We start from the raw sequence: 26,711 nt of genomic DNA, 5'->3' as shown, positions 1-26,711 counted from the left end.
CCGCTCGCTGGGTGACCGCGCTCTGGAGACGCTAGCGTTGGCAGCTTTAGGTGCGGGCTCCTGCTTACATGTTGTTCCCGTGACTCTGACGCCCGAAAGTAGATTTCCGTGGTAGAGGACGCCCACGCAGCATCATTGGAAGGTGAATTCACCGTCTCACCTTCAAGCCTGTTTCTTCTCAAGAGCGTGGGCTTTAGGATCAGACAGCAGGTCTAGGTTCATAAAGTAGTTTCAGTATTTAGCCGTGTGACCTGTCTATGCTTCAGTTTCCTCGTGTTGAAAATGGAAACAGTAGTGTCATCTACCTCGTAAGATTGTTAGGATTAAATAAGTGTAACTTCGGAGATATTGGTAATGTTCTGCCTGTTGATAAGGGTGCTGGTTAGTGGAGTGCGTTCGCTTTGGAATATCCGTCAAGCTGAACACTTACTTGTGTACTTTTCTGTAAGTGTCTTATACGTTAATAAAGTGTTTTTTGGTTTTGGTTTTGGTTTTTCGTTCTTTTAATGGGGTGAGTTCTGCTCATTGTTTCTCTGAGGGACTATGGTTCCAGTGTTCCCAGATACTTTGATATTTCAAGAAAAAAAAATTTTTTTTTAATTGCAGGGGAAAACGAAATACATCCTGGCTAGATGTGGCCTTTTAGCTTCAAGTGTGCAGTCCCTGGAAAGCTGGCCCGTACACGCTTGGTACTCAGCCAGTGGTATGTTGAGTTCCCTTCTCTAACTTCCCGTCTGGCAAAACACCCTGAGACCAAGCCAGAAACCTACCCGACTCACATCACTCCCACAAGCCTTTAAGTCCTTTAATCCCTTCCAGTCCTTCTAGCCTAACATCCCTTACCTCCTGTGACCCTCACTGTCTAAAACAGTCTTCCTAAATCTCCGATCCTAGCCTAAAATCTTTCCATTCCATTCATCTCAGTTGCTTATAGGATAGTCACAGTTCTTATTTCACAACAGTGTGAATATACCTAACACTACTGAACTGTACTCTTTAAAATGGTTAAAATGGTAAATTTTGTGTTGTGTTTTTTATCACAATTATTTTTAAAAAAATCGAAGTCCTTAGCTGAGCCTACAAAACCTCTTATCTTGAGTTACCTCCCTTTTCATCCTCACCTTATCTTAGTCTTTAGTGGATACACCAACTGTGGCCATCTAGAACTATTTAAAATTCCTTAGACTAAGTTTTCTCTTGCCTTCATTTCTTTTCCCTCTTCAGCAGGCAAATACCTGTGCATTTTCAAGACAGCTCGGGTTCATTTCTTCTTTCACGGAGAGGTTGATTCCTCAGATAAACAGGCTTTCCCTCACACCTGCTCCCAGAAGACCAAACACTACTTGTTAGTAACTACTGATAAACGTGTCCCTTTCTCACTGTAAGCAGAAGAGCACACAGTGCAATCATTTTCTTATTTGTGCACATTTCTTAACACTTAGTGGGCCCTCATAATATTTGTTGGATGAATAAATCATAGTAGACAACATTGGTGGTATTCGCAGTCTTTTGAACTTTGCGGGTCAGTCTAGATTTTCAAAATGATTTTGGGTATCAACGTGACAGCAATTTAAAAATTTCAACAATCTATGAAAGAAAACCAAAAACAACTGCCATTTTCTATCAGCCTCATTTCATTTAAAAATTACATTTTGACCCCCAAAATAAAAATAAAGAACATATCCTCTAAAAAGTCAGTCCTTTTAAATAAATAAATCAGCTTTATGAAAAACTCTTTAGACCTTATTTTCTTGTCTCATCACAAATTAGTAAATACTAGTAACCAGTGGAAATCAATTAGTCCTTCCAAATGTAATATTGAGTCTCATACACTGTATAAATTCTATACTTACAGTTACCTTGACTAAGTTTACTTCATAGGTGACACTTCACTAGTTTAAAAATTTCTCAATGCAAAGTATTATTGACCCCCAAGTCAGAATGAAAACTGAACTTACTTTCTTCCTACTCTGATTCCTCTTTCTGCCCAAGAGTGAAAGGGCCACAGGGGAGGCATTAATGAAGTCAGCTGCATCTAGTTTATTCTGCATCTAGTTTATCTAGAAACAGCACCTACGGGATTTGTCAGAGGTACAAATTTCAGTCCTCAACTTTGTCTTGTAATGAAAGCTTTTTTAAAATAAAAGTGTTATTTCCTTTACACTGTTACATTAAGTAGTGCAGTCCATCAGTTTTAATTAAATTATGTTGAATAAAAGATAGCATGGGAGGTGTGAAATCAGTTTATTGGGTCTCGACCATCTAGGAATTTCAAAATTCAGATAGAATAAGATGAAAAAGAAAAATGTCACAATACATCAAACTTAGAAAGGTGTCAATATCATTTTATTAATTTTCTTTCCATCTGTGACTAATCTATTAAGTCCATCCAGTGATTGTTTTGAATTTTGATTGCTATGTTTTTTATTTCTAAAAGTTCCATTTAGTTCTTTTTCAGTTTCTGTCACTTTTTTTAAAGTTTTTTTTTTATTGAGGTTACATTGCTTTATAACATCATATAGGTTTCATGTGTTCAATTTATGTCACTTCGTTGTTCCTTGTTCTTTCAGGCATCTTCAATATAGATTTAAAGCCAGTAAGCATAGCTGTAATTAAAATCTGAAGGGGGTGGGCAGTCTTATAAGACTGTGCCCTTAACCTGTCGAACTGAGAATTGAGTTAAATTGTAGGACAGCCATCTGTTGTCCAAGAATTGCTTGTTGGTGTGGGAATGCCACTCCCCCGGCCCCATGTTGGAATGAGTTCCAAAATTGTGGTAACATCATTTTCTCCAGGTCTGCAAACACCCCCGATCTCATTTCTTTTCTTCTCAGCTGCAGCCCATGGTTGTTCATGTGAACAACATACTTTTCCACCGAAACTCTGTACTTTCTTCCTGCCTTAACCTTCTCTGACCCTGCCCAGAAAACCCTGAGCCTAGTTCAATGTGCAGTTAACCTTCTATGGTAGTATTTCCCCCAGTTTTTTCACTCCTCCCTTTATCTGTGACCTTGTGTTGTTCCCTCTCACACTGACTCTGGGCTTGATAGTGTTTCTTGCTTTAGACAAGGGACGTTGGCCACTATGACTTGAGCAATGGCTTAAAAGATTCTTGCTCTTTCTACTCTTTAGAACCCTGAGCTCACTAGGTGATGAAGCCTGAGGTAGCCTGCTGGAGAAGGACAGGTCATTTGAAGCAGAAGTAACAAGGCCCAGCTGAGGTCTCTCCAGAAGGACCAGTCTACCAACCATCAGGTATTTGAAAAAGGCCATCCTAGACCATTTAATACAACTGAGCCGGCCCAGAACAGAACCACCCAGCTGACACAGACTCTTGAGAAATCATAAACGTTTGTTAAGTCATTAAGTGTTGGGAGAATTTGCAGCAAAAACTAACATGCATTTTTCTCTACCTTTACGTTTACCCCTACTCTCACCCCTGTGGCGTGGTTAGAGAAAAACTACACATTTCAGGCTGGAAGTATTAGAAGTTAGTGGTATCACATCTCGTTTGGGTCTTGCGCCCCTGACAGTCCTTTTACCTGTCAGCTCCCCTTCCTGTTCCTCTCAGTATGTAACTATTCCAATTGCTTACCATGCTGTTCCTATCCCCAACTCAGCCTATCCCCTGTCATTTTTAGAGAACGACCCTGTTACCTACCTCAGATAAGGTGGGGCTTGCAGGCTACAGTAAGGACTGTGTTTTTTCTGTGTGGGATGAGAAGCCATTGGAGGCTGTTGAGCAGTGGAGTGCCCCTGGCAGCTGACTGGGGAATACAGTGTGGTAGGGCAAGCGTAGAAGCAAGAAGTTAAAGGAGATGATGGTAGCTCGGTCTAGGGAGATAGAGGAGGAGGTGCAGAGGGTGGAGAGCTGTGGAAACAGGACAGTATTCATGGAGACTGAAATGCAAATCACAGGACTTCTCTGGTGGTCGAGTGACATGGGTTCCATCCCTGGTCGGGGAACTAAGATCCCACATGCCCTGGGACAACTAAGTCTGAGCGCTGCAACTACTGAGCCATGCACTCTGGAGCTCATGTGCTGCAACTAAGACCTGATGTAGCTAAATAAAGAAATAAATAAATAAAATGCAAATGACATCCTGTGGACTTGTGAAGTGTGCTTGCCCTAGGTGGAAGGATGTAGTGAAAATTCTGGTTATATTTTGAAGATAAGAGCCAAAAGAATTTGCTGATGACTTGATGTGGGAAGAAAAAAAGGAATCAAGGATAATCACATTTTACTATAATGATTTTTTTTAAATTGGTTCTTACCTACCCTATCCCCTTCTGGGAAGAAGGCGGAGACTGTCCTAAATATCTCTCTTTGTATACTAGTCTTGAACGAATGAATAAATGAAATGACTCAGTTAATGGATGAATCCTGAGTAATATTTTTACTTTATATCAGATTACACATTTTCTTTGGAAATTTAGCTTTTCTCCTGTTTTCTGTTTATAGAGTGAAAATGGTATATATCATGAATTCTCATTGTAGAGGTGTTCCAGATGGGATTATGCAAGTGTACTCTATTTTCTCCCAAAGCACAGAGACAGAACAGTATAGGTCAACAAACTATGATCAGCTGGCAATGAGATAAGGAGCTTTTGAGAGAATGAAATCAGTTACGACACTGAACACACTGTTTAGTTCACTTGACTGTTTTTTTCCATAGTAAAACTTTGTCTACTGAGGAAGTAGTACTGTGATTTGCATTCTGGCTTAAGTTCCTTATCTTGTTGCCAACTGGCACATTTTGGTGCACTGCAACAAAGGATCAGCTGGGTTCCCTGAGTGCTGTATGCTGAACACATGAAAGGCCTGGAAAATTTCTGGAAGTGCCAGGATGCTCTTTAGAGTTATATAGGGGAGATGATGTATCTGAAAATGAGAAAACAAAGTTTTTGAAAGGACTTTAAAAAGTTTAGAGGCCATAAGGTATAGTGGAAAGAACATGGATTTTGAAGCCAGACCTGGTTTCAAGTCATTGCTCTGTCACCTGCTACGTGACTTTATATTATAGCCTTTGTTTTCTCACTGGTAAGTGGGAATAATACCTACCTCCAGTGGTTATTGTCAAGTTTAAATGACACAGTATACATTGGAAGCCTAGCACAGGGATTAGCCTGTAGTAGACACTCAGTAACTGTTAACTCTCTTTTTCTCTCTCTCTCCAAAATAAATGTCAGATGTACTCTGTAGCTTTTTCTCAGCTGTCCACTCACTCAACAGCTCCCTATCCTCAACCTTGTTAAATGTCAGGGGTTGCCCTTATTGGAGTCGTTTCCCCTGCCTCACTCTGCCTGTGTGGTTTGCTGTGGATGGCAGATGGGACAAGAAGGAACTTGTCCAGGAAGCAAATCAAAAGAACTGCAAAGAAAAATTGAGATTACATCTGCACACAGTGATAGTAGTGTCATTACAGAAGTATAGTAGTACAATCAAGCAGGGTACCTTATTACCATTGCTGTCACTAAGAACAGCACACATCCTAGGGACACTCACTTTTTTTTTTTTTTTGCATACCCATACAGCCAGTGCTGCTGGTTTTAGGTGGGAATTGAAACGACTTCCCTTATACTATAAGAGTATAAGTAGTGGAACTTTTCTTCTGGACAACATATCACAAAGTGGAAATTTAGGATAGAATCTAGTATTGTCACTATTTAGTATCATGTATGTTTGGGTTCTATCTCACCTTGTCACATAGTTTGACTTCAGAAAAGTTTTTAATCTTTCTGAATTTGTCTTCACCTTACTCTGTTAGTTGGAAGTTGAGTTCAAGGCCGTCGTGTTGTACAACTCCTGGGAGTGCCACTCACTTAGATTGCACAGGGTGTTAAGCAAATCTTGATTCAGAAACCGTAACAAGACTTCAGTAATAGTGGCATAAACAAGGCAGAAGTTATTTGTTACTCATGTGGCAGTCCCAGTATATACAGGCCAGGGCTGATGCCTAGGCTCCGTGATATTGGGGATTTAGATTTCAAGCTTTCATCCGTCCTATTATTCTGCCATCCATGATGTGTTGCTCTTGTCTATGTAGCCCAAGATGAAAAGTTAACATTTAATCCAGCAGGAAGAGGGAAAAGCAAAGAGGAAGACTTGTTCCTTTCCTTGCAGAATGCCATCTACAAGTTCTTCGTTTTTTGGCCATGTTGTGCGGCTTGTAGGATCTTAGTTCCACCCCAGGGCCCTCGGCAGTGACAGCGCGGAGTCCTAACCACTGGACAGCCAGGGAATTCCCACCATCTATAAGTTCTGTATATCCACTCTGCTCATATCACTTTGATGTGCTTAGCTATAAGAGAGGCTGGGAAATGTAGACCTTAGCTCTGTAGTCACATGCCCACCAAAAATCCTATTACTTTTCAAAAAAGGAAGAATGCCTTACTTGTAAACTATTTTCAAAAAATAAGCACAGCCAAAAAATCAAACAATTCTGTAGACTTTCTTTTCTTTTCTTTTTTTTTTTTTTTTTTGCACTTAACTGGCTACTCATTCATTATTAAAATGTGGAGCACTATAATGAGTGCGTGAAAGGTGCTGCAGAAATAAAAAGCTTGGAAATAGGGAACGCCAGAAGGAATCTTGAGTGGGCTGATTTTGATCAGAAACTTGGGTCATAAGAACTGAGGGGGATAATGAAAGTGCTGGTGAGCAGATTTAAGTGAGCCGTTCAGAGGACTCCAACATAGGGTCCAAATGACTGAGTCATTTTGAGCTGTCATGTAAGAGATGAACCAGTGGTACAGGGAAGAAAGGATCTTAGTTCTGAAAGGAATTTAGTCTGGGCCTAAGTAGAAATATTTTGTTTGTTTTTAAATTTATTTTATTGAACTCTGATTTACATTTTTGTATTCTTTTCCATTATGGTTTATCACAGGATATTGAATATAGTTCCCTGTGCTGTAGGACCTTGTTGTTTATCCATTCTATATATGAGTTTGCATCTGCTAATCCCATACTCTCAATCCATTCCTCTCCCACCCCTCCTCCCCTTCTGCAACCACAAGTCTATTCTCTACATCTGTGAGTCTGTTTCTGTTTTATTAGATAATTTTGTTTGTGTCATATTTTAGATTCCATATATAAGTGATATCATATTGTATTTGTCTTTCTCTGACTGACTTTGCTTAGTATGATAACCTCTAGGTCCATTCATGTTGCTGCAGATGGCATTATTTCATTCTTTTTATGGCTGAGTAGTATTCCATTGTGTATATGTACCACATCTTCTTTATCCATTCCTCTGCTGATGGACATTTATGTTGTTTCCATGTCTTGGCTATTGTGAATAGTGCTGCTATGAACATAGGGTTGCATGTATTTTTTTCGAATTATAGTTTTGTCCAGGTATATGCCCAGGAGTGGTATTGCTGGCTCCTATGGCAACCCTATTTTTAGCTTTTTGAGGAACCTGCATATTGTTTTCTGTAGTGGCTGCACCAACTTACATTCCCACCAACAGTGTAGAAGGGTTCTCTCTCTCTACACCCTCTCCAGCATTTGTTATTTGTAGACTTTTTAATGATGACCATTTTGAACGGTGTGAGGTGGTTAGGTGGAAATATTTTTGACTAACAGGACAGAATAGGTCTATTTCTGACCCCATGGGTCAGAAAAAGAGAAAGGTGCTTTTGACAAGAGGGAAGTAAACAGAGAATGATTTTAAAGTAAATGCATTCACTCACACATTTATGTATTCATTCATTCATTAGTGGTAGATACTATGAAACCAGGGGATATAAAACAGAGGCTCTGCCCTCAAGAATCTCATGGTCTAGCATGCTGAGGAGACTGAGTATTGTAGTTCTGTATACTTACACATGACCTAACCTGTACACAGATTTTACTCAGTGACACCTTCAAATGGTACAGTAAAACAGCAATATATGTACCACCATAAAGTCCATGTATAGTAAGGCAAATTATGAGGACTTTAGAAACATTATACATGTTGTGGGGAATTACCTGGCAGTCCAGTGGTTAAGACTTGGCGCTTTCACTTCAAGGGGCCCAGGTTAGATCCCTGGGTGGGGAACTAAGATTCTCACAAGCCCTGTGGTATGGCCAAAAAAAGAAACATTATGCATGTTGTTTAAACTTTTGGTCAGAATAAATATCCAGATACACACTTCCTACCCTCAGCTTCTGAAATCTGTATTGCATACAGCATGAACATCCTCTTAAATAGGATTTCTACAATGACATTCATCGTAACAAGATTTTTACTTGTAAATCAGATATTTATTCATTCAATAGTATGACCTTTATCCTCTCAGTACGTCCCTTATTTTGAGACGTCTCAAAATCTGTGATAACTATGTAATTTGCAATTAACTGACGTAGCTTCAATCCCAGCTTCCCTACCAACTAGTCTTGTAATCACAGGCAAGGCACTTAATCCCTCTGAGCTTTAGGTCCCTGCAAAATGGAGATAGTAATGCCTGCCCTATCTATTTTGCAGGATTATTGCCATGCTCTCAGTAAAAGTATTAAGAAAAATACAGAGAAACAGTGATTTTTCTAAAAATTGCTATGATTTCAGACCTTGAGTGTACGTCAGCATCCAAAGTGGAATTTAAATTGCCACCTAATTTTTCTGGGCATCTTGAAAGATGAGCACAGGCTGAATTTCTCGTTTTCTCTGCTAACCTACCGCACAACCTCATGTTTTCTATTCCTATTCCTATTTCTGCATTTTTACTCCTCAATAATTGCTAAAATGAGAAATGGTTTAAGTTATTTAAGCTGCTGGTAGTTATACTGAAAATACATAGAAAACATGTAGAAGCTTTTGTTATGTTATAGCAGTGAGAAAGAAAATTAACATTGTAGGTGTCCTGACCTGGTAGTAGAGTTATTTATCTCACTTAATCTCTTACAGCCTTCATAACAACACTGTAAGATAGGATTATTAAATGAGGAAACAAGACTCAGTGGTTTAGTGCCTTGCCCCAAATCATACATCTATTAATGTAGAGCTGGGATTCAAACCCAAGTCTGATTACAGAGATTAACTTTTTTTCCTCTAGGAAATTCCTGAGGTGATGTTGCCTCTGCTGGTCTTGCTCTACATTTTAAGAACCACTTGGCAAGACTACTGTATTCATCACCTATATCTATAGCACTGTATTCAATATTGGGTTGAAAACCCCACATATACTGGATAGGGAACAACTCAGGTTACCCCTCTTGAAACACACACACTCCTTTTGTGTGTGCACTAAAAAATAGAGAAATAAAAAGCACATGATACACATAGGACACAAAAATGACAAATGTAAGTGCAGTCCGGTAACATTACGTGTGAATGGATTAACCAATCCAGTCAAAAGGCAGACATTGTCAGACTAGATTTTTTTAAAAACATTCAACTATATACTGTCTGCAGGAGACACACTTTATATTCAAAAATACAAATAATAGAAAGTAAAAGAATAGAAGAGGTTATATAATGCAAACAGCAAAAGAAACTAGAGTGACTAATATAAGACAAAATAGACTTAAAGTCTGTTAACAAAAAATGTTATTAGAGATGAAAAAGGGTAGTTCATAATAATAGATGGATCAATCTATATCAGGAAGCTAAGATAATTGTAAACATACATGCATGCAACAACAGATTATCAAAATACATAAAGCAAAAACTGACAGAAATGAAGGGGAAAATAGACAGTTCTATAATAATAATTGGAGACTTCTATACTCCATTTTCAAAAATGGATAAAACAACTAGATAGAAGACCAATAAAGAAACAGAAGACTTGAATGATTCTATAAAGCAACTAGATCTAATAGACATCTATAGAGCACTCCACCCAACAACAGCAGAATACACAGTCTTCTCAAATATGCATATAGGAGGTTCTCCAGGGTAGACCATATGCTAAGCCACAAAACAAGCCTCAGTACATTTAAGAGGATAAAAATAATACAAAATATGTTCTCAAAGTGTCAACAAAAATCAGTTGATCTAAGAAAAGAAATGGAAAATTTTATTCGAATAAAATTTGAGGATTATAACTTGGGAAGAATATCCCAGAAAGTTCTGAGAACTGTTCTGCTAATTAGAAGTTAAGACACAGTTGTATAAAAATTTTTTGTGACAGAGGACTGTACATCAAATGATGTATTATTGACAGTTTATATAATCCAGATCTGACTGTGACCTCTTATCAAGAAAGAATGTTATCGTTAAGGAGTTATTTTAGGAGAATGTTGCTCTTTATGTTTGAGTCGAAATTTCTGCCAATGGGAAAGGTTTGGTTGATGCAAAATGCAGATACACAATGCACAGTGTAAGCAGAGAGGAGGCCAAAGGGCAGAGAAAATTTTGTTTAAGTTTTTCTTGTCAAAAAATAGGAATTTTATTTCACAAAAGAAAGGAATGAAATTAGAAATCAATAAAAGAAAGAATATGGGGAAACACACAAGTATTTTTATATTAAAAAACACACTCCTAAATATCCAAAGGGTCAAAGAAGAAAGCAAGAGGGAAATTAAAAAATATTTTCAGAAAAATGAAAATGAAACAACAGCAACATGCCAAAACTTATGGAATATAGCTAAAGCAGCACTTAGAAGGCAGTTTATAGCTGAAAATGCCGGTATTAAAAAAGAAGAAAGATCTTTAATCAATAACTTAACCTTCTACCTTAACACACTGGAAAAGGAGGAACAAATTAAATCTTAGGCAAGCAAGGAAAAAAATAATGAAGATTGGGAGGAAATTAATAAAATAGAGAATAAAAAACAATAGAGAAAACAAATGGGGAAAAAAAGCTAGTCCTTTGACAAGAGGAACAAAACTGACAAATCTTTAGCTAGACTGAAAAAAAATTTTAAAGAAAAAATTTTAAAGGCTCAACTTGCTAGAATCAGAATTGAAATAGGGGATATAATTGCTGGCCTTACAGAAATAAAAAGGATGGTAAAGGAATAATTGTATGAACAATTGTAAGCCAATAAATTAGATAAATTAGATAAGTTAGAGGAAATGGACAGATTCCTGTAAAGACAGTAACTACCAAAACTGACTCAAAAAGAAACAGACAGACTTCCCTGGTGGCACAGTGGTTAAGAATCCACCTGCCGAATCAGGATTCCTGACTTCAAGCTATACTACAAGGCTACAGTGATCAAGACAGTATGGTACTGGCACAAAAACAGAAATATAGATCAATGGAACAGGATAGAAAGCCCAGAGATAAACTATGGTCAACTAATCTGTGACAAAGGAGGCAAGGATATACAATGGAGAAAAGGCAGCCTCCTCAGTAAGTGGTGCTGGGAAAACTGGACAGCTACATGTAAAAGAATGAAATTAGAACACTCCTAACACCATACACAAAAATAAACTCAAAATGGATAAAAGACCTAAATGTAAGGCCAGACACTATAAAACTCCTAGAGGAAAACATAGGAAGAACACTCTTCAACATAAATCACAGCAGATTTTTTTTGATCCATGCCCTAGAGTAATGGAAATAAAAACAAAAATAAATAAGTGGGACCTAATGAAACTTCAAAGCTCTGCACAGCATAAGCAAGACAAAATGACAACCCTCAGAATGGGAGAAAATATTTGCAAATGAATCAACAGACAAAGGATTAATCTCCAAAATATATAAACAGTTTATCCAGCTCAATATCAAAAAACAAACAACCCAGTCAAAAAATGGGCAGAAGACCTAAATAGGCATTTCTCCAAAGAAGATATACGGATGGCCAAGAGGCACATGAAAAGCTGCTCAACATCACTAATTATTAGAGAAATGCAAATCAAAACTACAATGAGGTATCACCTCACACCAGTTAGAATGGGCATCCTCAGAAAATCTACAAACAGTAAATGCTAGCGAGGGTGTGGAGAAAAGGGAACGCTCTTGCACTGTTGGTAGGAATGTAAATTGATACAGCCACTATGGAGATTGCTTGAAAAACTAAAAATGGAATTACCATATGACCCAGCAATCCCACTATTGGGCATATACCCAGAGAACACCATAATTCAAAAAGGCACATGCACTCCAATGTTCATTGCAGCACTATTTACAATAGCCAGGACATGGAAGCAACCTAAATGTCCATCAACAGATGAATGGATAAAAAAGATGTGGTACATATTTACAATGGAATATTACTTAGCTGTAAAAAGGAATGAAACTGAGACATTTGTAGAGACATGGATGGACCTAGAGACTGTCATACAGAATGAAGTGAGTCAGAAAGAGAAAAACAAATATTGTATATTAACACATATGCAGGATATAGAAAAATGGTACAAATCAACCAGTTTGCAAGGCAGAAATAGAGACACAGATGTAGAGAGCAAACATATGGACACCAAGTGGGGAAAGTGGGGAGGGTTGAGGGGGGAAGAATTGGGAGATTGGGATTGCCATATATACATTACTAATAAGAAAAAAAATACTAAATTGTACGCTAATATATGCAGTTTATTGTATGTCAACTGTATCTCAATAAAAGTTCTTTTAAAAAAAAAAAAAAGAATCCACCTGCCAGTGTAGGGGACACAAGTTCAAGCCCTAGTCCTGAACATCCCATATACCACGGAGCAACTAAGCCTGTGTGCCACAACTACTATGCCTGTGCTCTAGAGCCACAAGCCACAACTACTGAGCCCATGCACCACAACTACTGAAGCCTGTGCACCTAGAACCCATGCCCCAAAATAAGAGAAGCCACTGCAATGAGAAGCCTGCACACAGGGGAAGGGTAGCCCCTGCTCACCAGAACTGGAGAAAGCCAGCACACAGCAACAAAGACCCAACGCAGGCAAAAAAAAAGGAAAAAAAAAAGAAAAAAAGAAACAGACAATCTTACTAGACCCAAAACAAACATATTAAATTAGTAATAAAAAGTCTACTCACAAAGAAAAGCCAAGGCCCAGATGGCTTCCCTGATGTATTCTACTGAACATTTAAAGAAGATTTAGTACCAATTCAACACAAACTCTTACAAAAGATAGAAGATGAGGGAACACTTCCTAGTTCATCCTGTGAGGCCAGTATCACCCTGATTATTAAAACTAGACAAAGCTATTACAAAAAGAAAACTAAAACCCAGTATCTCTTATGAATATGAATACAAAAATCTTCAACAAAATACCAGCAAATCAAATTCAATAACATATAAAGAATTATACATCATGACAAAATGGGATATATTTCAGGAATGTGAGATTGGTTTATTCCCCCAAATCAATAAATGTAAAATACCATATCAGCACAATTAAAAGGAAAAACCTAGGACTTCCCTGGTGGCGCAGTGGTTAAGAATCCACTTGCCAATGCAGGGGACACTGGTTTGATCCCTGGTCTAGGAAGATACCACATGCCGAGAAGCAACTAAGCCCATGCACCACAACTACTGAGCCTGTGCATCTAGAGCCCATGCTCCGCAACAAGAGAAGCCACCACAATAAGAAGCCCGCACACTGCAACGAAGAGCCTGTGTGCAGCAACAAAGACCCAATGCAGCAAAAAAAAAAAAAAAAAAATAGTAAAATGAAAAATAAAATAAAAAATAAGATAAATTAAAAAAACAAAACAAAACAAAATGACAACCTATGGACTGGGAGAAAATATTTACAAACGATGCCATCAGCAACAGCTTAATTTCCAAAATATACAAACAGCTCATACAACTCAATAACAAAAAACAACCCAATCAAAAATGGGCAGAAGACCTAAATAGACATTTCTCCAAAGAAGACATACAAATGGCCAACAGGCACATGAAAAGATGCTCAACATCACTAATTATTAAAGAAATGCAAATCAAAACTACGAGATATCACCTCACACCAGTCTGAGTGGCCATGATCAAAAAGTCTACAAATAATAGATGCTGTAGAGGGTGTAGAGAAAAGGGACTCCTCCTACATTGTTGGTGGGAATGTAAATTGAGGCAGCCACTAAGGAAAACAGTGTGGAGGTTCATTAAAAAACTAAAAATAGAGTTGAGTTGCCATATGATCCAGCAATCCCACTCCTGGGCATATACCTAGAAAAGACGAAATCTCTAATTTGAAAAGGTACATGCACCCCAATGTTCATGGCAGCACTATTTACAATAGCCAAGACATGGAAACAACCTAAGTGTCCATCAACAGATGAATGGATAAAGAAGATGTGGTATTTATGTATAATGGAATATTGCTCAGCCATAAGAAAGAATGAAATAATGCCATTTGCAGCAACATGGATGGACCTAGAGACTATCATACTAACCAAAGTAAGTCAGAACGAGGAAGACAAATACCATATATCACTTATATGTGGAATCTAAAATATGACACAAATGAACTCATCTATAAAACAGAATGACACAGCATAGAGAACAGACTTGTGGGTTGCCAAGGGAGAGGAGAGGTGGGAGAGGGATGGACTGAGAGTATGGGATTAACAGATACAAACTATTATATATAGAGTGGATAAACAACAAGGTCCTACTGTATAGCGTGGGGAACTATATCCAATATCCTGTGATAAACCATAATGGAAAAGAATATGAAAAAGAATATGTATGTATAACTGAATCACTTTGCTGTACAGCAGAAATTAACAAAACGTAAATCAACTATACTTCAATAAAAAAAAGCAAATAACACATGATCATCTCAATACAAGGAGAAAAAGCATTGACAAAAATCCAACACCTTTTCATGATAGAAACACTTAATAAACTAGTAATAGAAGGAAAGTTCCTCAACCTGATAAGAGTGCTATGAAAAGCTTACAGCCAACAGTATACTTAATGGTAAAAGACTGTATGATTTTCCCCTAAGATCAGAAATAAGACAAGGATGTCCACTCTTGCTACTTCTACTCAACACTATGCTAGAGGTTCTAGCAGGAGAATTAAGCATGAAAAAGAAATGAAAGAAATCCAGATTGGAAAGGAAATAAGTAAAACCATATTCACAGATGACATGATCTTGTATATAGAGAATCAAAATAGGTGTACAAACAAAAACCTGCTCACAAATGTTCATAGCAGCACTGTTCACAATAGCCAGGAGGTGGAAATAACTCACATGTTCATCAACAGATAAATGGATAAACAAAAGATGGTATATCCATACAGTACAACATTCTTCTGCCCCCCCCCCCAAAAAAATGGTGCATGCCACAACATAGAGGAATCTTGTGAATGTTATCCTAAGTGAAACAATAGAGACACAAAAGGTCAAATATTATATGATTCCATTTATTGAAATAACCAGAGTTGGGATATCCTTAAAGACATAAAACAGGTTAATGGTTCCCTAGGGTAAGAGGTGGGGGGAGAGGGAAACAAGGAATAACTGTTTAATGGGTACAGGATTTCCTTTCAGGTTGATGCAAATATTCAGGAACTAGATAGTGGTGATGGTTGTACAAATTGTGAATACACTAAACATCACTAATGGTAAATTTTTTGGTTATGTGTATTTTACCACAACAATAATAATAAAAACAAAGCACATATACCTACCATCCAGTTTAAGAAATAAAACTTTTCAAATATAAAAAAAGCAATGTGACTTCAACAACAAAAATGGATTTTTTAATGTTTAAAACAAAACTGAAAATTGATCAGTCGATCTAAGAAAGAAATGAAAAATTTTATTTGAGCCAAATTGAGGATTATAACCCAGAAACAGCTTCACAGAAAGCTCCAAGAACTGTTCTACCCATTAGAGATCAAATGACAGTTACGTAAATTTTTTAGAGGCAGAGGGCTATAAATTAAATGATGTATTATTGACAGCTTACACAATCCAGATCTGCAAGTCAAGAGTGGTCCCTTACAAGATCAAGAAGGAATGTTATCTTTTAAGGAGTGATGCTAGGAGAATGTTGCTCTTTATGGTTGAGCAGGTATTTCTGCTGATGCGGGAGGTTTAGTCAATGCATGATGCAGATACACAATCACAGTAGAGGGGAGAGAAGAGGCCAAAGGGCAGAGAAAACTTTTTATGCTTAAATTTTTCTTTTCTTGCATAAAATAGAATATGAGTTTTATTTCACAAGACAAAAGCAAGTTAGAGCCTTTTACTTCATATATTATAGTATGCCAAATACCAAAATAATACAGTTCAGGTTTCCTTTGGTAGGTTGTGGGGAGCCGAGGTCATTTATTCAGCAATGAAGTGGCACAGTCAGACTCTGCTTTAGGAAATCCATCTGGCATCACAAATTTGATAGGACGGAGATGGACTGAAGGCACAAGGCCTCTTGTAGTGGTCTCAGCCCCTGTGACGCTAAATTGGGCATAGTAGGAATGGAAAGAATGGTTAAGAATCCACCTGCCAATGCAGGGGACATGGGTTTGATACCTGGTCGGGGTACTAAGATCCCACATGCTGCGGACCAACTAAGCCCATGTGCCACAACTGCTGAGCCTGTGTGCTGCATCTATTGAAGCCTAGAGCCTGTGCCCCTCAACAAGAGATACCACCACACTAAGCCCATGCACTGCAACAAAGAGAAGCCCACTTCGCCACAACTAGACAAAGCCCGCGTGCAGCAACAAAGACCCAACGCAGACAAAAATTTAAAAAAAAAATATTAAAGAAAAAGAAACATATGAAAGCCTGTATTTTCCCTTTTGTCTTTTTTTTTTAATTTTTATGGAGTGTAGTTGATTTACAATGCTGTGTTAGTTTCGGGTGTACAGCAAAATGAATCTGTTATACATATACATATATCCACTCTTTTTTTTTTTAGACGCTTTTCCCATATAGGCCATTACAGAGTATTGGTAGGGTTCCTTGTGCTGTACAGCAGGTTCTTACTAGTTCTCTGTTTTACATATAGGAGTGTGTATATGTCAGTCCCAATCTCCCAATTTATCCCATCCCGCCCCCTTATTCCCTGGTAACCATGTTTGTTTTCTATATCCGTGGTTCTACTTCTGTTTTGTAAATAAGTTCATTTGTAACCCTTTTATTAGATTCCACATATCCACTGCACCTACAATCAGATTTCTGTTATAGCAGGAGATAGCAGACCAGAATATATATAGCAGTACCCTTCTAGATACAGGCATGTCTAGAGCTTCCCCAAAGAAACATCAGACCAGGAAATACTAGGCAGCCTAAGATTTTCTTTTGTTAAGCAAGGAGTTTACAAAATTTGTTTTTTTAGTCTATATCCAGCTGGCCTAAGATAAGAGGCAGCTACCATGTACTGATCATTAACTAACTGAATCATACATGTTTCCTAATTAGCTCACTTAATCCCTTCTTGCAAACTAGTGAAGTGAGTACTACTTAGGTCCATTTTATGGATGAGTGAACTGGGATTCAGAGAGAACAAGAAACCTGTCCTTCAAGGTACGGTGAGCTGGACTTCACACCTGACTCCAAAGCCTGTACTCTCAGGAAGGGGGGGAAAGAAAAGTTAAAATTGAGAAGCATGGTTTTTTGCTGCTCTAATCATGTGTCTATTCCACCTGAGCTTATCATAGTCTTCTTTCAGAAGGGCTAGGGTAAACATACCTGCTTTCTGGATGTTTGAACATATTTATTGTAATCAGTCCTTTGGGAACTCACAAAAAGACTATGTACACCTCTTCCAAGAACGTTAAAACTGTTGCATTATCGTACCAGAAGGATAAAGCCACATGGCAAGGTCATGCTCCTGAGGTTGGGGGTGAGGGCCTCCACTAAGGAGCTGGCCTTTACTGTGCTAAGTATCAGAGAAGAGATGGGAATTGAAACAGGAAACCAGAGGCTAGATGGCCAGGAGGGGCAACTGGAGGTATTTGGTTGGGAGTTAACTCTTTTGTTTTCTTGAGAATTCATTTCCAGGGCCTTCCTGAAAGGAAAAGAAAAAATGGCCTCTGCAGCTTGGAGGCAGCCAGGCGTAGGCACCAAAGCTGAATATGAGTGAGTCTTATCTTAACAAAAGATCTTCCAGGCTAATGTTACTCTTTTTTTTTTAATTAATTAATTATTTATTTATTTTATTGGCTGTGTTGGGTCTTTTTTGCTGTCTGTGGGCTCTCTTTTTAGTTGCAGTGAGTGGGGGCTACTCTTCGTTGTGGTGCGCAGGCTCCTCATTGCCGTGGCTTCTCTTGTTGCGGAGCACGGGCTCTAGGTGTGTGGGCTTCAGTAGTTGCAGCACATGGGCTCAATAGTTGTGGCTGATGGGCTCTAAAGCACAGGCTCAATAGTTGTGGCGCACGGGCTTAGTTGCTCCGCGGCATGTGGGATCTTCCTGGAGCAGGGCTCGAACCCGTGTCCCCTGCATTGGCAGGCGGATTCTCAACCACTGCGCCATCTATGAAGCCCCCAGGCTAATGTTACTCTTATTCACTTCCCTCCTGTCATTCCTCAGCCTTTGGTAAAATCTTATTTAAATTAACTAGGCCACAGAGAGTTAAGAGAAGAGCTCTGTCTACCTTACAGGCTAAAAGGGGGAATGGAAGTTGGGGGTTCAGCAGCCCAGCACTTCTCACCATTGTCCACCGATGGTCTCCTTCCCCCCCCCCCACCCACTGCCTGTTGTGGAGGAGCAGAGAGGTGATTTGTATTAAGGAACCAGGGCTTCCTTATCCATTTACCTTAGAACAATGTTTTTCAAACTGCAGGTCAGACCCATTAGTAGGTCATGGAATTAATTTAGTGAGTGTCAATCAGCACTTGTTTTTAAATAAAATGGAATAGGACCAGCATGTACTTAGGAAGTTTGTTTTATGAGTTTTGTTTCAGTTGTAGAAAATATAAAGTGGTGTGTGAGTGCTGGATCACCATGTAAAATATGTTTCTTACTGTGCATTATGATCAGAAAAGCTTGAATACCACTGCTGTAAGTATCAAAATTTATCTAATGAAATCAATTAGAGTTATCAGGGGGAAAAAATGAGTCCTTACATTTCATTGTATTTTTCTTTCACCTGAGAATTTCAGAGATTTTCCCCTTTAACACATGTAAAAAAAAATAACCTCCCTTTAAAAAATTCTTTTGGGTGCTTTCATTCAGGAATTTTGCACTATTTAATAGCTGACAGCTCTGTCAATACCTTTGGCCTGCTAGGAATGAAGACACAAAACTGCTAACGAATTTAGGTGCCTGGAAATAGTGATCTTTGGCGAGAGACTTGAACTTCTTTAACCTCTTCACTTCTTTTAGGAGCGAAAGGTAGAGGCCCTCCCCTGCTGCCTCTGTGGCACAGTTCACCAAGGCCTGCTGATGGACAGGTACACTGTGACTCTGTCCCTGAAATTGCTGCTGATCACCCCCGGATTGCTTCGTCCGGGTAGTCTTTATCGTGATGCTAGAGAGGGGTCATTGTATGATGTAACTACCTGTCTTTCTGGGATTAAGACAGGTCACAGTGTCCCCTCTCATACCCCCTGCTCCCTTGAGGTCAGTAGTAAGTGTTTGTACCATTATTTCTAAACGTCAACCATACTGACGTACATGTGATTAGACTGTCTACATGCGTATGCCATAGTTAATGTGAATTCATTCTTCTCCCAGACATTTTTCATCACTTTATAAATTTGGTTTACAAGCCAAGTACTCAGGTATCTGTTTCCTTCTAAGTCATCACAGGACAGTAGAACCTCAGTTACAGTTCATGGCTTAGGAGAAGAAAAGAGTTCTTTACCAAAACGAGCAAAAAGATGAAGTAGTAGCTCTTGAGTGATATCACTCAATACTTATAATAATTTACAATTTAAGGGGAAACTGAGGAAATCCCAACAAAAGCAAAATCCTAGTATAAATAGTTGACTGACATTTAATCCATTCTAGATGACCAGACTAAACCAATCATGGTTATTCTATTCCGTTGTCAGTAATGGTTCCAAATTAGGCGTGTGACCACTTGTGCCAGGGTCCTTAGATACACTTCCTCACTCCTAAGAGTGGGCTTCTCTCTCTGGATGTTGGCATGTCTGGGTTATGATACCAAGAATTTTTGCTGTCATCTTTCTCTTGCCCAAGGATGAAGCTGTTACCTGAAGGATGAAGCTCTGTCTAAAGGATGACAGAGTAAAAGTTGGAAGAGCTTTGGATCCTTCACTACATTGTTATGCAATGGTGTCTATCAACCTTGCCCTACCTCTGAACTTCCTTGTTATATGCCATGATAAATTTCCTTATTGTCTGTGTATTATTCACAGTGTGAATGGGTTTTATTAATTATTTACAGACAAATCATTCAAACTGTACTAATGAATGTTAGTGCTACTTGGTAACACTGATTTTCCCCAAATGCTGGTAAAATGCTTTCTTCAACTCATCCCATATTTTCCAGCATACTTAGAGAATGTACATAGCTTCAAATTTTTTAGAAACTCTAAAACTTTTAGAAACTATTCCAGGTACCCAGCCCTCAATGTCTTGTCAGGATTAATTTATGTCAAAACCTGCTATACTCTTCCCTTCAGCCAAGTACTCCACTGACCTCCATTGCAGACCCAGGCCACATTTAATTTAATTCTTTCCATAACAGGAAGCATATAAAAGTTCCCAGATATCAAGATGCTGTGTACTGTTTGTGCCTGTATCTGTTACTTAAGCTCTGCGTAAGTTCCGAACTCTTTTGACTACACTGCTTGACTAGGTTTCTGACTTTATATTCTTTCTTCTTGCCTGTGTTACTGACGCACGTTAAAGAGACTTCTTCCAACTTTACCTTCACCAGCTCCCCTGTTGTTTAAACCTCAACTGCCTACCTGAATTCTTTATCCATTCCTTCTGTGTCTTGCTGTGTCTTCATGTTTCTTTAAAGCATGGTAAAATGTATTTACAAAAAGGAAATGAATAGCCCAAAGTACATTGGAAAAGTTTTAGACCAGTAGTGACTACAGTAGTGGTTCATAGTTTCTTATGCCCATTTTTTTTCTTGAGTTAAGAATTTATAAGCTGTTACCTTTGAATGCTCTGCATGAACTGTTGTAAAAGTTTCACATATATATTGAATTTTAGTTTTTTTAACTACCAAAGATTCCAAAGAGAGAAGAGAAATTAACCAGAAAGCTTTATTTCAAGAGCAACTTTTGTTAATTAAAATATCGTTAGTGATAGTTCAGTATATAAAGTTAATAACTTCTTTAATATAGCCATTTGTCATTTATAGACATGAACCCATTAAAGTGAGTAATCAACCCTGGTTTTGCTTCAGTTCCATTTAGTAGATTTAGGGGTAAGCGCAGATTTTTCTCTGGCTTGTGTTTGTAAAATAACTCCTTGCAATCTGCTTTATGTGCATTTACACATATGAAAAGAAGTCAAAATATATTACAAAGTCTCTGTTCTTGTATATTAATAATGTGAAGTTTAATTTCCTACCCATCAGAATATTTTTCCTTTTAATTAATTATCAATTAGGTTCTCTTGTCCTTCTTATAATACACCCCTGAATTACTTTTCTACCTGCTATATAATTCTATGAAACTTTTATTATGTGTTAGAAAAACATTATTCTGGATCCAGATCTCCAAAGGCTTTTCTAAAAAGCAATTTATCATTGCTTTTTATTTAAAAAATTTTATACTTCAAAAGACACTATCAAGAAAATAAAAAGACAACCCAAAGAATGTAAGAAAATACCTGTAAATCACATATTAGATAAGGGATTTGTATCCAGAATATATAAAGAGCTCTTACATTCAATAACAAAAAGACAAATAACCCAATTAAAAATGGGCAAAGAATTCACATAGACATTTCTCTAAAGAAGATATGCAGATGACCAGTGAGCACATGAAAAAACACTCAACATCATTAATCATTAGGGAAATACAAATGAAAACCACAATGAAATACCAATTCACACCCACCAGGATGGATAGTTATAATGAAAAAGACAGACAGTAATAAGTGTTGGTGAAGATTTGGAGAAATCACAGACAATATATTGCTGGTATGATTGTAAAATGGTGCAGCCACTTGAGAAATCAGATTGGAAATTCCTCAAATGGTTAAACATAGAGATATTATATGAGCTAGCAATTCCATGCCTAGGTATATACCCAAGAGAACTGAAATCATGTGTCCACACAAAACTTGTACACAAGTGTTCATAGCAGCATTATTCATAATAGCCAAAAAGTGGAAACAACCCAAAAGCCTGTCAACTAATAAATGGATAAACAAAATGTGGTATTTCCATACAATAGAATATTATTGAGTCGTGTTATGCACTGAACATTTGTGTACCCACCCCCTCAGCCCCACCAAACTCATATGTTGAAGCTCTCACCCCTAATGTGATGATATTAGGCAGTGAGGCCTTTGGGAGGTAACCAGGTTTAGATGAAGTCATGAGAGTGGAGGCCCCATGATGGGATTAGTGCCCTTACAAGAAAACAAAGAGACACTAGAGCATCCTCTTTCCACTAAAGGTGGCTGACTGCTAGCCAGGAAGATGGCCCTTACCAAGAACCAGAGCTTCTAGCACCTTAATCTTGGACTTCACATTCTCCAGAGCTATGAGAAATAAGTGTCTATTGTTTCAGCCACCCAGTCTATTTTGTTATAGCACCCCGATGTGTCTAAGACAGGTTGTGAAATGAATGAAGTATTGATACAGGCTACACATGGATGAATCTTGAAAACATTATGTTAAGTGAAAGAAACCAGACACAAAAGTCCCCAATTGTGTGATTCTATTTATATGGCATTTCCAGGACAGGTAAAGTCATAGAGTTGAAAAATAGATTAGTGGTTGCCAAGGACTGTGAAGAGACAGAGGAGGAATGAATGGTGACTGCTAATGGATGTGGGATTTTTTATGGGGCAATAAAAGTGTTCTCAAGTTAGGTAATGGTGATGGTGCATAACTCTGAATATACTAAAAATTACTGAATTGTATGATATGTAAATTATATCTCAATAAAAAAGCAATTCAATTTTCCATCTACTTAGGTTCTGTCACTGTAACAAAACTTTAATTCTAGAAATATATTCAGACTCAAGGTAAGACTTATATAGAAAAATATGAATAATCAATGATGATGAATCATATCCAAACTCACATTTTACACTTTGAAATATTTTCCCCGTGATTTACACCACATTTGTTTTTCTTGAAGTGCTGCTCTCTGCATTGAAATAATAACTTAACTACCTCTAGAGATCTCTCTAAATGTCCTTGAGGAGGTGAAGGGTACAATTAAAGTAATAACCTTTCTATTGCTACTGACTGGGGGGGAGTCAAAATTAGCACTCATATTTAATCTGCTTCAGCCAATTTATTTTCAAACTGTCAAAGAGATTTCAAAAAAGGAACAAAGTGAGGGACTTCCCTGGTGGTGCAGTGGTTAAGAATCTGCCTGCCAAGGCAGGGGACATGGGTTCAATCCCTGGTCAGGGAAGAGTCCACATAACGAGGAGCAAATAAGCCTGTATGCCACAACTACTGAAGCCCGCCTGTGCTCCACAGCAAGAGAAGCCACCACAATGAGAAGCCCGTGCACCGCAACAGAGTAGCCCCTGCTCGCCCCAACTAGAGAAAGCCCACGTGCAGCAATGAAGACCCAGTGCAGCCAATGAATAAGTAAATAAATAAATTTATTAAAAAACAACAACAAAAAGGAACAAAGTGTAAGTTATTCAGAGACTGCAGTCTCTGCCTCTTTTTTTAAGTAGGACTTGTAAAAAGGGAGACATTTTAGGAATTTAAGTTCCAATTAAATTTTCCATTTATTAAATTTGTCACCATTCCTTATTAGGTGCAGATGAGAATCCCATAGATATGAATCATGAAAGAAGTACAAATGAATTTATGAAAAGATGCTCAGAGCCTCCGGCCTGTCATCTCCTTGAGACCTAGCACCACGCCCTCAATGAAGTTGCAGAGTTCTGATGGGGAGATATTCAAAGTTGATGTTGAAATTGCAAAACAATCTGTGACTATCAAGGCCATGTTGGAAGATTTGGGAATGGATGATGAAGGAGATGATGGTCCAGTCCCCTTGCCAAATGTTAATGCAGCAATATTAGAAAAGGTCACTCAGTGGGGCACCCACCACAAGGATGGTCCTCCTCCTCCTGAGGATGATGAGAACAAAGGAAAGCAAACAGATGACACCCTTGTTTGGGATCAAGAAATCCTGAAAGCTGACCAAGGAACACTTTTCGAGCTTACATTGGCTGCAAACTACTTAGACATCAAAGGTTTGCTTGATGTTATCTGCAAGACTGTTGCCAATATGATCAAGGGGAAAACTCCTGAGGAGATTTGAAAGACATTCAATATCAAAAATGATTTTACTGAAGAAGAGGAAGCCCAGGTACGCAAAGAGAACCAGTGGTGTGAGGAGAAGTGAAATTTTGTGTCTGACGCTGTAACACTGTAAGGATTGTTCCAAATACTAGTTGCACTGCTTTGTTTATAATTGTTAATACTAGAAAAACAGTCGACAAATGCAGCAGCAAATCAGATGTATTAGCAGAATGTTGTCCTCATTGCATGTGTAGTTTCAGTACAGATTCCAAACTTATGGCTCCATTTCTTCTAGTGTGATCAAAAGTTCTTTTTTCTTTGCTTTGTGGGTTCTCTATAGAAAAAAAAGAAAGAAAGAAAAGATGCTCAGCCTTACACAAAATTAAGGAAGTGTACATTAATGTAACAGAAAAATTGTTTTATGATTATAATTTTAAATATATGTATACCCTTTAATTCAGCAATTCCATTTCGAAGAATCTATTTTAGAGAAATATTTTTACAAGTGTGCAAAGATATAAGCACAGAATAGTTACTGAAAGTTTATTCATAATGATGAAAATTGAAAACAACCCAGTAATCCATTCAAGCGGCAACAGAAAATCATGCAATATTCCAAGATTCCTCATTATGTGAAAAAAGAAAGTGGCTTGAATTGCATGTATTGGATGAAATGCAATTGCATTCCTCTAAATTAATATTTATATGAGTTTTATATAATCTGAGTACATAATAGGTGCTCATTAAACATTAGGTTAGGTTAGAATTAATATGTGGGTTAAAATGTGCATTTAAAATCTAGAGGTTTGTGCAAAAACAGATTTCTTCTAGGAGTGGTTATGGTAGACTTTTATTTGATAAATTATACATTTCTGAAATATTTGAATCTATCGTAAAGATTTTGCATTTTATAATTTAAAAAGTATTTGTTTTCTTTAAAAAATTAATGATTTTAGGGCAGTGAAAATACTCTGTATGATATTATAATGATAGATATGTAATTAAACTTTTGTCCAAACTCATAGAATGTTCAAAGTCAAGATTGAACCCTAAGGTAAACTATGGACTTTAGGTGATTATAATGTGTCAGTGGAGGTTCATTCATGGTAAAAAATGTACCATCTAGTGAGTGATACTGATAATAGGAGAGGAAATGCATGTGTGGGGGTAAGGGGTATATGGGAAATCTCTGTATATTTCTCTCAATTTTATTGTAAACCTAAAACTGCCTAAAAAAATTGTCTTAAAAAAAGACGAATTAGGAATTTCCCTGGTGGTCCAGTGGTTAAGCTATTGCACTTCCAGTTGCAGGGGGTGCAGGTTGAATCCCTGGTGGGGAAGTAAGATCCCGCATAATGCGTGGTGAGGCTGAAAAATGAGTAAATAAATAAAATAAAATAAAAACTAAAAAGAAAGGAAGAGAAAAGGAAGAAAGAAAGAAAAAGGAAGGAAGGAGGGAAGGAAGGAAACTCCCAAGTATAACAACAGACCAGATTCCAGATGCACACTTAATCTGCCTATGCGGCCCTGCTCGACAATTTCTTACACTTTTAAATTGAGATTATCAGAGAAGAGACTGGGAACAGTAGGAAATTCATAGAATCAGAAACTTTGAAATCTGAAAGAAATCTTGGTCCAACCCCTTCCTTTCACAAAGCACTAACCAAGATATAGGAACTGATGACTGGTGTGAGGTCATACCATAGAGCAGTACCATGTCCAGAGTTCAGGTCTTCTGACTCTCAATAAAATGATTCTTCCTGTTTGAAAGGAAAGAAACAAATTTGAAACCTCTTTTTCTCCACTTATCAAAAACCTGTATGATTTTACTTTAATGGGATTTGTGAATCAGATCAGTGATTCCTAACTTGAAATGCACTTCCTTAATTTACAGTACACAACTGTACTATGCTACTAAAAATAGCATCATCAAAAGATGTTTATTTCATATTTTGCAAAACTAGTACAGCAGAGCTACAACACTGAGAGATGTCATTTTATTCATTTTTTTTTTTAGGTGCTCTTTTCTCTGTAAAAGGAAAAGGAATTTTTTAGAAATACAAAGTAGAATACACTTGAACATTAGGGGCAGGAGGTATTGGAGCTATCCTAGAGGCTGCCTACTTCACCTGTGACACCATCTTTCTACAAATTCAGCCTAAGCTTGCATGATGGGTTTGTGCCAATGGTTCATGCTGAGCTTCTGGTCAACTGAAACACAAAAATTTCCTGTTTGTTTGTTTGCTTTACAAAGCCATTGATTTTGCACTTCATCCTTTGAACTTAAGGGCAGGAATTATCTCTGACATTTAATTTGTCTCTAATACATATTTTTAAAAATTACTTCCTTTTTTACAATTAATTAATTTATTTATTTATTGGCTGTGTTGGGTCTTGCAAGGCTTGGGTGTTCAGAGATTGAAAAGGCCTGGAAAGACCAACACAGATATAGTAGTTTGTTTATAGTTATCTTGTATTAATTTAATAAAGAATGTTTGTCAACTTTTATAAG

The 26,711-nt window shown here is 37.7% G+C and overlaps 1 protein-coding gene across 3 annotated transcripts; it reads left to right on the top strand.

Moving 5' to 3' along the window:
- The first annotated feature begins 5 nt into the window (after positions 1-5).
- On the top strand, positions 6-26,129 carry LOC130849167 (S-phase kinase-associated protein 1-like). 3 transcript variants are annotated; one of them, XR_009052694.1, is made up of 4 exons: positions 6-142; positions 607-703; positions 3,133-3,255; positions 19,153-19,270. XR_009052694.1 is itself a non-coding variant. In XM_057727839.1 (4 exons), exon 4 carries the CDS (start codon positions 23,820-23,822, stop codon positions 24,216-24,218), a length of 399 nt encoding a protein of 132 aa, XP_057583822.1. In that variant the 5' UTR covers positions 6-142; positions 607-703; positions 3,133-3,255; positions 23,706-23,819; the 3' UTR covers positions 24,219-26,129. The 3 variants fall into 3 exon arrangements, 1 of the variants encoding a protein (XP_057583822.1); XM_057727839.1 differs by lacking the exon at positions 19,153-19,270 and adding an exon at positions 23,706-26,129; XR_009052695.1 differs by lacking the exon at positions 6-142 and adding an exon at positions 342-444.
- Positions 26,130-26,711: the final 582 nt, after the last annotated feature.

The sequence above is a fragment of the Hippopotamus amphibius genome, chromosome 3 (genome assembly GCF_030028045.1).
Source record: "Hippopotamus amphibius kiboko isolate mHipAmp2 chromosome 3, mHipAmp2.hap2, whole genome shotgun sequence".
Taxonomy (NCBI): domain Eukaryota; kingdom Metazoa; phylum Chordata; class Mammalia; order Artiodactyla; family Hippopotamidae; genus Hippopotamus; species Hippopotamus amphibius.
This window is presented reverse-complemented; position numbering and strand designations above follow the sequence as displayed.